Here is a 10,897-nt window from a genome sequence, read left to right as displayed (position 1 = left end):
AAATCCTGACATTCAGTCATCATGAGCCACAGCCTTCGTTCTTCCACTGGATCACAACATTCGAGCTGTCAAGTCAGTTCCCATTTACCTAGGATCTCAAGTCATGGTGTCCATTTTGGAGGATCCAACAAGATCCATCATGAAGGGTCCCAAAAGGTCCATCATAGAGGTTCCCATATTACTCACCATGGAGGATCCAAAAAAGTACACTATGGAGGTTCCCAAATTTCTCACCATAAAGGGTTCAACATGTCACACCATGGAGTTTCCCATAAACTCCATCATGGAAGCCATTACAGAGCCCCAAGTGTACATGGGGGGTCAGGAGGCAAAGGAATCTCCATCTCCAATCATGCTTCCTGTGATCATGCAAGCACTCATGGTGGTCATCATAGCCATAGAAGTAATTTTAGCAGTCATGGTCTTTTCAATGTCAATGAGAAGGAAACCATGCAGCATTTAAATCATCGCTTGGCATCCTACTTAGATAAGGTTCGCTTTCTAGAGGAAGAAAATTCCCAACTGGAGAGGAATATCCGTGACTGGTATGAGAGAAATCAGCCAAGTGCATTCCCTGATTTCAGTGGCTACTTCAGAACCATTCAGGAGCTTCAAAGCCAGGTAAAAGGATTGGATGGAATGATCTACATGGTCTACAAAAGAAATATATTGACTAATGTATAGTGATGTAATATACTGTATGTCTTTATTGTGAACTGTCTAACTGTTGCCTATGTTCCCCAGACTTCTGCAACCACTGTGGAAAATGCCCGGCTTGTACTACAGGTAGAAAATGCACGCCTGGCAGCAGATGACTTCAGAAACAAGTAGGTGTTTTAACATCATGATGTCCTTTAACAGAAACCTATGGAAATTCTGTCATATTTCACATCAAAGGTGGAAGTCATAGTAAATGTTTTTTTGGTATTCTGCTTTGCAATAAGATATGATATGGAACGCCAACTTACTAACAGCGTTGAGGGCGATGTGAATGGCTTCCGTATACTCCTGGAAGAACTGAATCGGGAAAGATGTGACCTGGAAGTTCAGGTTCAAAATCTTCAGCAAGAACTGCAGCAAATGAAGAGGAACCATGAGCAGGTAAAACTGTTCTAATATTGGATACATTACAGACAAATCATTTTTACTGCTCAAAGCCTGCTTCAAACATAGATAGCAAAAGCAAAAGAGGAAAAATAAAACAACGAATCTGAAGTTATTGTGTAGAGGTCTATAGGTGAACTGAAATATTATTCATTGATGTTTGTAAAATTTGAACATGGGGTGTTATCTATTGCACAGTAAAAAATATTTATACCATCATAAAAACCCACCAAATGTTAATTTGTATTCTCCTATGTATGTGGTCATGAAGACATTAAGATTATACCATGGAATTAAAATATTTATGTAATGAAACTCTCACTGCCCAATTAGTTCAGATTGTGAAAAATACTCACTTGCAAGTATGAGTTAGAGGGGCTCCAATCATGGGAACACTGTGGTTGTACTAGTTACGTGTAGGGGAGTATTTTACTCACATAACAATTCTCATTAAAGGCCTACATTTACAATTATATATAAACCATTGCAGAAAATGAGACATTATTATAAATTAAAGTACATAGAGCCCTAGTGCTCTCTTTTGTTTGGAGCAGAATTGAATTACATATACTACAGTACTGCTCCAAATCAGAGAAGAGCTGACCTCCACCACATTAGAAGTGATGCTGGTTTTCAGCGCATGAAGGAGGGGAGTGGTGACACAGACAACACGTTAAGGATTAGTATCATTACTGCACATGCACAACTTAGCTCTACCCTGACTCCACTCCAACCACTTCCCCCACTGATGACCAAGCAAAGCAGCTGTACAGAGTGGAGTATGGAGAAAAGAGTCAGAATGATCTGTTCTTTTCTTTGTATTTGTTTTAATACATAGAGCCCAAAATATTTTGGAGAATGTAACAGCAACTGTAGACAAGGATAATAAAGGAGGACAAGGGAAATTAAAACAATTCTGATACATTATATGGTAAAGGTTCAGATTTTTCCCCATGCTGGGTTGAGTTGGATCTATTTTCAGTATCGTGGATTGGATTCTGAGTTCCTTTCATCATCTTTTAAAATCTATGCTTCTAGTTTTTCACTTTATTATCATCATCATCATTTATTTATTTTATAGCGCCACTAATTCCGCAGCGATGTACAGAGAATTCACTCACATCGGTCCCTGCCCCATTAGTGCTCACAGTCTAAATTCCCTAACACACACACAGATAGACAGACAGACTAGGGTCAATTTGATAGCAGCCAATTAACCTACCAGTATGCTTTTGGAGTGTGGGAGGAAACCAGAGCACCAGGAGGAAACCCACGCAAACACAGGGAGAACATACAAACTCCACACAGATAAGGCCATGGTCAGGAATTGAACTTATGACCCCCAGTGCTGTGAGGCAGAAGTGCTAACCACTAAGCCACCGTACTGCCCATGTTGACTAACCAGCTGACGGGGTCTGATTTTATAAACTGGATTAGAATAAGAGATTATCACAATATCAAGTTTATATTTATTGCCATTTGTGATATTAAATAATTACTGACATGAAAAAAACATTTTTTCATTATTAATTATATTATTTATTGTAAAACTGTGATAGTTCTTCTTTATTCTTCCTCTAATGTCTATATGCCACTTTTAACTTCAATTGTAGCAGTATAATTAGAGCATCTACTTTACAATTTCTTTATTTCCAGGAAGCAAACTCTCTGCGAGCTCAGCTGGGCGCCAGAATCAGTGTAGAAGTAGATGCTGCTCCATCTGTAGATCTGAATAGAACATTGGCTGAGATTCGAGAACAATATGAGGGCATGATGGAGAGGAACCTAAGAGAGGTGGAGACAATGTTCCGCCAAAGGGTAAGTTGTTTACTCTATGAATGAAATTGAATTAGCTTATTACATTTTCTACAGATATAGCCTATGACATTTACCTGGTTAAGTGGTTGCTGCGACATTATGTCTTGCATACATAATATATGCAAGACATAATGTACAAATTTACATAGCTACAGCTCTCATTGACCGATTTCCAGAAATGTGCAATTCACTGCAAAAAGTTATGTGCTGGATGTCAAAACACTTATTCTCAGGGTTAGTATATAATATTATTTCCACAGTGATACATATTTATCACTAAGGATCTAAAATACATTCGGAATTATATTTAAGATAGGAAGTGACATACAGCTGTGTATTGGCACCAAGCTGTAGTAGAACACAAGCCTAATATGAAGAAGACAGAGAAAGTTCCACAAAACATACTGTGTACCTTTAGTGTGCTACTTGATTTACATAGTGTGGTTAGTAAATTTTCCACTTCTATATGAATATCTCAACATTTAGATACTAATAGACAGAAATATAAAGTAGGTGAGGAAATAGTGTGACATTATGTGACAAAAGCAATTGAGTGACACAATAGCCACTAGAAGACCCATAATATATGAAGAGCTCTTCCGTCACATACTAGTTTGTAGCAGTTTATGTATATTATATACTGTTTTTTATAGGATAGTGCATTTTTGCAAGTGCAGAAGCCATATTGATGTTTATTGCTCTGTATTACCGCATTTACAGGTTGTGAGGGTGCATAGTTTCCAACATTCAGAATCCCGAAAGAGGGACAAAATAACCCGACCCTGTCCTGTCCAATCTCTGCACAGATAGACCCAGACCCCACCTACATATGTCCATATTTGTTCAAAACCCCACCAACTCTCCCATTAAGCCACTCCCCTTTTATGGTTAGAGGCAAGCAGCACAACAAATCTCCCAAGTGAGAACTAATTGTATTCTCATACAAATGTATCTGTTTTCCTGTCTCAAAATCACTAGTCATGTTTTACATCCATGTAGAGTGAAGAACTGAATCGCGAGGTCACATCTGGCTCTGAGCAACTGCAGTCTGTGCAAACCGAAGTCATTGATCTGAGACGCAGCATCCAAACATTGGAGATTGAACTGCAGAACCAGATGAGCATGGCAAGTCTTTATTCTAGCATTCAATTATATCTATAATCATGAGATACACAAGTGAAAAGATTAATATTCTACAAATACTGTCATTTATAAAGTTAAATAATTACAGCACAATACTTTAGTAACACACAGGACAGGATTACAAAGAAAAAGGATGAATCGTTGAAATCAAATATTTTTTTTTATCTTGTGTTTTTATTCAGTAATTTTTTTTTCAATAATACTTGTTTTATATTGATCTAGAAATCTGCTCTGGAGGGTACTTTAGCAGAGACAGAAGCTACATTTGGGTCCCAATTGGGCCAATTACAAAGTTTAATCAACAATGTGGAGTCTCAGCTGACACAGATCCGATCTGATCTAGAACGTCAAAACCATGAGTACAAAATCCTCATGGACCAGAAGACCCACCTGGAGATGGAGATCGCCACTTACAAACGCCTTCTTGATGGACATGATATACAGTATGTGTTTAAGTAGAAAATCAGGAATTAAAATGGTTGAATATAAATAAAAATATTAATGTTTTTGGCAGATTCTTCTCAGTAGACAGTGCTCATTCTATAAAGAAATGTATATCAGTAGTTGATTCAAAATATGCAGAATAATAATTTAAATTACAGCAATTCAGAAAAATATGGAACAGATTTATCTTATTCGTTTATAACTGTCCTTTTTCTGAATCTGGTTTCTTCTCTTACATTCAATTTATTATATACTTTTTTTTACTTTTTCAGGACATCTGGAGAGCATTTTTCAGTAGCCAAAGGTAAATAGAACAATTTTGATAACTATAGTGCACTACAAGCCAGTAATTATCTAGACTCATTTACTAACACACTAGCCTTCTCTAGACTATTTGCAAAAATGCAGCTATTTGAGCAACAAGCACATAAAGAAGGGGCACACCGCTTCCTGGAATTGCCCTCATGAAAATTCTTTGTTTGACCATTTGCAGGACTGTGGTGTCTGGTGGGAACATTTACAGAATGCTGTTATTTCATAGTCCATTCTAGTAACAACTCAGTACCACTCTCTTGGTACATTTCAAAGTTTACATTTTCCCTATTAAAGTCTAATTGTTTAAGATCTTTGATGTCTTAAACAATTCATGAGAGTAAGCAGACATCTTGACCATCTCCATTTCAGGGTTCACATTAAAACATTTTTGCCACTAGAAAAAATAAATCTATCTGATTACCGATTAACCTGAATTATTGCTACCATCATATGGTTAATATATACCCTACATATAAAGTTTTTTGACAAACTCAAGCATGACACTGTGTGCCTTATATCACCACTAGACTATAATACTCCTCACATCTTCTCTTCCATTTCCAGGATCTCATCATGCACTGAAGACTCATCATGTAAGAAGTCATGTATATCACAGCACATGCTAATGATCAATTGTATCTTCAGGAGAAACTCTGTGGAAGACATATCTCTCCATTCTCCAGGCTGATCCTTAATGTATTCCTACACCTCTCCCTTATACAGCATTCCTGCAAAACTTCTAATTGACATAGGACACGACAGAGATACACTGGACACCATACTCAGTAGACAACATTAACATTACGTGCAGTTTGGCCTAATCGGTAGTAAATATGTGTTTAAAGCTTAACTGAAGAGGTTTATTTTAATTCTAGAGACATATGTATTTCTAGAGATTCTAAATATATTTAATTACAGAAAAACTAGATTCTTAGGAACTGCGGTATTTGTTCACTTGCAAATTGCCTGGCAGATCCAACATCAATGTGAAAAATGTAATTTATACACCAGTTTAATCACTTAAATGTTTAGAAGTTTGTGGTTATCACCATACAATATACTGTGCAATTGATTTGCTTTTCTGTTATTATAAATCGTATACACAGAATGGCTTACTCATCATAGAATTCTCCTTGAGATCCATCTATAGAGAATATATGTAGAGAGAATATGACATACTATTTAGACGTCACAAACTGTTATTACTCAGTTTAGCACACATTATGATGTTAAGGAAAGTTAAGTATAAATTGAGTAAGTAGTCTCCAGGAGAAAACCATGTTACAATGCAAAGGGTGCAAATTAGTTTTCTATTTTGCACATAAGTTCAATACTGTTTGTTTTGTCATATAGCAAATGAATCATTAATGAATCACGCCCTTTATGTCTTATGCTATTGTTGTTTGACATATTTAAGTGAATTTGGTTCTTGTTCTTCCTCATGTCATCTGTTTTATTTTCATTAAAGTCTTGTCCTCTTTCATGCAAATGGTTATCATGTGGAATTAATAGCAAAGAAACAGTTTATTTATCAAGTTATTTGAGAAAAGCAGCATTTTAAATCCTGCATAGGAAAAAGGGTTTTAGCAGTGAGCTATGGGAATACTTACTAGTGTTTAGTATGTCTGAATGTCTGAAATCTGAGTGGTACATGCACCTGTTGAAAAAAAAAAAAAAAAAAATCCTCCTAGAACTGTCTAGATGTGTTGTAAAAATGGTTAAGACAACTTGTAGACACTTATTCCTGATAAAAGGAAAATATCCTTGAGCAGTGAATCAGTGCACACAGAGACTACAAATTGTGAAACAAAAGTGTATATGTGTGTGTGTGTGTGTATGTGTGTATATATATATATATATATATATATATATATATATATATATATATAGTGGAAAGAGCACACTTCTGTTGCAACACATGCAAATAACTTCTGTTTTTTTTTTACTTAGTTAGGATGATAAAGGTACTTTACACCAAACAGCTGCTGGAGACCCTAACCACTAAGTAGACAAAGACCAGAGAACTTCCCCAGCATTACTCTTTCTGTCCAGTGAAAGAGAAAGACTTTTATACATGACACTCCTCCCACAGACCTAGCTTGATGGGCAGGTGACACTCCCACCTTCCCTTTAAGAGGGAACTTCCATCAGCTGCTCTGTTTGGTCTGATTTCAGGCACACCCTTGTCAGTGTGCTGTGGGAAAAGACATTTCAAACAATGTAAATGAAACCAAACTTTAAACTATTGTTTGTCACACAAATGTCTTCAACCTGTATATCTATAATCTAAGTGTATTACTGCACTAATGTTTTACTCTGCTTACATGCTTTTGATCTGGATTAACTTCATGTTTTGGTTATGGATCCCTATTTTCATTGCTAAAATCACATATTTTGGCTCTTTTTTTTGTTCCTACATTATTATTAACCTCAATAACATTAATTTCCACTCATTTTCAGTCAATTTTTGTCAAGTGACAAGAACACTGCTAACCCTCCGAGCCCGAGCATCTCTAATATATATATATATATATATATATATATATATATATATATATATATATATATATATATATATATATATATTTTAGAGATGAGCAGTTCGAATTCCATGAAATCTGACATTGGAGATCCAAGTAACACCGAGCGGAAAACTCAGTTTTTCCAGCCAAGCCTGGATTTCAAAACTAAGCGAAACTTCATTTCTGACTTTTTTTTTTTGCAAAGCAAGCCCAAGAAATATATCTAAGTCCTTCCTCCCTTTCTTCAGTCCCATTTTGGAACAGGCAGCGTGTAGGGAGGAGGTTAGCTACGGTGCTCTGCTCTGTAAATAGCATTCAGGGTGAGATAGAGGGACTTGTTGCAAGTTGGGTCTTTTCCTTTACTCCAAAAATGCTTCCTGCTGGGATGGTTTTTAAATCTGGAATTTTATCTGTAAACATGCCTCAGGACAACAATCCAGCAACAACACTCAATGGCTCCTTGTGGGAAGATCCTTCATTATCACAGGCAGCAATCACACAGTGCAACTCACAGCAAGCAGCAACAACCCACTAGCTGCCATCAGTAATTTTTTGGTTCCTCCCCTTCTTCCCAATAATCTCCTTCCAGTACATTCTGGTGCCAACATGACAGTTTTATGTTGGGTTTTTGCAGCTTGCTGCAACGTCAAACTGTCTCTTCATGCTTCTAGTCCAGTCTGGGGCTGTAGTGAACAGCCTGGAGCTGATGTTTGCCGTTTGTCCACTACAAAATGGCTGATTCAATTTGCAATGAATTTCTCAGAGGCATTCTGGGCGATGTAGTTTTCTGAATGAGTGCATGCAGTAATTTATCTGTGATTTGCATGGTATTACATGCAATTTTGTAAGTGCCAGTGTGTAATATGGCAACATACATTATAGCCAAAGGTGTACAAAATTTCTTAACTTAATTTCAACTTTTTCATCTTTCCCCCCAAAATACTGATAATTCTAGTTCACCTATGTTAATGCCTGTAAAATATTTTATGTTTGGAATTAAAGGAGGAAGGATGATGAATCTATTGCTGCCATTCCTGATGAATGAATTATTGGGGAATATTTTAAGAAAATTATTTCTTATGTGTTCAATGACTACAGTACTGGATTTGAGTGTGCTTGGGTGTGACAAAGCACCAAATAAATGAAATAAGATGTCTACCAAAATGTTTTATTTCACAGATGAACCCACTCCCCCTAACCGCCTGGGAACTGATGAACGGATGTGGTATTACCATGCCTCCTAGTGATAAATTTACCTGTGGTACTGTTTTGTTTTTTTCTCGAAAGTACCTTATGTAAAAATGGGGGGGAAGGGGGAATAAAAAATCTCCATGAAATTTGAGGAAATATGTGTGACCAGCATAATTTCAGATCCGGCCAGCGTATACGCATGACTTTTAAATCCTCCTGTAAAGCCGTGATTACGGCCAATGATTTCAGACTACCCACATCATTACCTCCTGCATGCACCACCAAAATGTCAGGAACGGCGGAATTACGTATTTCAGCCTCTAGCAAGGGCATGAGATTAGGCCATCTAAGGCCGTGCTTCCCCACCCACTTCATATCTACTGGACATGGAAATGGTGACATATCAATGGCTAGTGGGTGAATGCCCACGCCGATTATGTAGGAAGGGTCGATGATCCATAAAAGGATCTTTCTGTCGGGAGAACCTGTGACAGAAACATGCTACATTAGCTCCGGACTTAGTATGAACGATTATGCAATCCATTACCAACCTAATTAGCGCTCAATACTACTGCACAACAAAAGGTCCTCTCCAGTAAGGATGTCAGGGGTCAACTACAAGTTAAAAATTCCTTACAAAAATGCACTAGCTTAAGCTCCAGCCGATGATGTAAATGCCATAAGACGATGCATAACTAATCAAATATGCACTTCAAGGACTATAAATGAAGCAAACCCCGCACTAAAGGCCGCTTTATCTTAATGTGAAAAACCCGCCGCCACACTAGCAGGCAAGTAATATATCAGGGAAAGGTAAGGGGTGGTAACCCATATGAAGGTCAAGAAACCGCAAACCCTGGAGGCCAATAGCTAATCAGGCCTGTATCCTAGGGAAACAGCTTTTATACACTAACTCTGTGCACCACAGAGGTCATAACCAGTCAGGATGTCAGTGGTCACCAAACCAAGCAGTTTCTTAACAGCACGAAGCCAGCTTTACCATATTGTGCACCACGGTGCCAAAGGCAGAGGGGCAGTGTGCAAACAAATTACCTCAAACTAGGAATTAAAACCAGACCCACACCTAGGTCACTTTACCATAAAGTTAAAACCGCCGCCACATGAGCAGGCGAATAATAATTTGCTGTTAGGGAGAGGGAAAGAGAGCGGTAACCCATATGAAGGACAAAAAAAACCGAAAACCCTAGAGGCCAATAGCCAATCAGATTTGTGTCCTACGGAAACGGGAAAAGATTCCTTCCTGCCCTCGCTAAAAGTGACAAGCAGCAATGCCCTAGGTTACTGAGGGGGAAGAGGGGGCAGAATGAAACTGGCTTAAGACAACTACAGTTGAGGCCAAATATGTTCTCCTGACTTCCAAACAGCCTAACGCCTGTATAGCTGAGACGAGAGGGCCTCTGTCGACTGCAGCAGTAGCCACCCCAAACCAAAAGGATTGGGTGCCATAAGGGGCGGGTCTAAACCCCCGTGCTCAAAGGCACGTTTGAGGATGGCTTATAAAGCAATACGGTTATCATTGCCACTTCGGTGAGGATCACCCAGGGCTCCGTCCAGCGGGGTCGGACCCTTTAACATTTGAACCGAATGACCTTTACCCAACTGATCCGTCTGGAACTCAGAAATGAACAAGCCAACTGTTTAATCACAACCATCATGTGCCAAGTAAGTAGTGCGGCCAAGAGGCATCTAGCTACCATAATGGAAAATACTTAAAACTGAAACGGAAAACCCGTTGTAATTTGTGGCTGTAGCTGTTCTAACATAAGTGAAGGTGTCATATTGATTCAGGACCAAGTCGATAATGGCCAAATACTACATGAATTCAAGCCGCAGCTGTAGCTACCCCAATCCTAAGTGAAAGGGTTCTGAGTTCCTGATTTAAGCTAAGACTATAATATCGGTTGCTGGAGAAAGATTTGCTCCCACCTGTAACCTATTCAGGGAAGAATATAAAATGTGGAGCACCATTGAAACCTGACTCCATGTCAAAGCAAACGGCCATATGGTCTGGTCTGCATGTGCAGTCATGGATACTAACACCCATTACCAAAATGGTACAAAACCAAGCTGCAAGAAAACAGTAAGGCATTAGAGGATAATGTATGCTCTGAATCAAAATGACACCAATCCCTGGGGAGAGTCCATCCACCAGTGGCATTCTGTTAGTGACAGTGTACCCATAAAGAAGGGTCCTTTCAGCAGTTCTGCTGATGTGTGCCTTAACAGCCCGAGTGTAGCCGGTGATACACCAATTGAGGATGCCGTTTTGGAGTTAGAAGAGGATAAGGGGGAGATTTGTGTAGGCGACGAGGGCACTAATGATGATGTTGATGATTATG

At 38.4% G+C, this 10,897-nt stretch overlaps 1 protein-coding gene across 1 annotated transcript; it reads left to right on the top strand.

The window, feature by feature from the left end:
• Positions 1 to 450: 450 nt before the first annotated feature.
• On the top strand, positions 451 to 4,524 carry LOC142095374 (keratin, type I cytoskeletal 14-like). The gene is made up of 6 exons (XM_075178326.1): positions 451 to 621; positions 745 to 827; positions 945 to 1,101; positions 2,761 to 2,922; positions 3,922 to 4,047; positions 4,288 to 4,524. The coding sequence occupies exons 1-6, from the start codon at positions 451 to 453 to the stop codon at positions 4,522 to 4,524; spliced, it is 936 nt and encodes a 311-aa protein (XP_075034427.1).
• Positions 4,525 to 10,897: the final 6,373 nt, after the last annotated feature.

The sequence above is a fragment of the Mixophyes fleayi genome, chromosome 6, assembly GCF_038048845.1.
Source record: "Mixophyes fleayi isolate aMixFle1 chromosome 6, aMixFle1.hap1, whole genome shotgun sequence".
Lineage (NCBI taxonomy): Eukaryota > Metazoa > Chordata > Amphibia > Anura > Limnodynastidae > Mixophyes > Mixophyes fleayi.
The sequence above is the reverse complement of the archived record's forward strand: the minus strand, read 5'-3'. Positions and strand labels throughout refer to the sequence as shown.

Excerpts from the sequence above, each read along its gene's own strand:
- LOC142095374 (XM_075178326.1), top strand. The coding sequence starts at position 451 with ATGCAGCATTTAAATCATCGCTTGGCATCCTACTTAGATAAGGTTCGC. Across the intron at positions 1,102-2,760 it reads TGAAGAGGAACCATGAGCAG|GAAGCAAACTCTCTGCGAGC; the intron begins GTAAAACTGTTC and ends CTTTATTTCCAG. Across the intron at positions 2,923-3,921 it reads AGACAATGTTCCGCCAAAGG|AGTGAAGAACTGAATCGCGA; the intron begins GTAAGTTGTTTA and ends ACATCCATGTAG.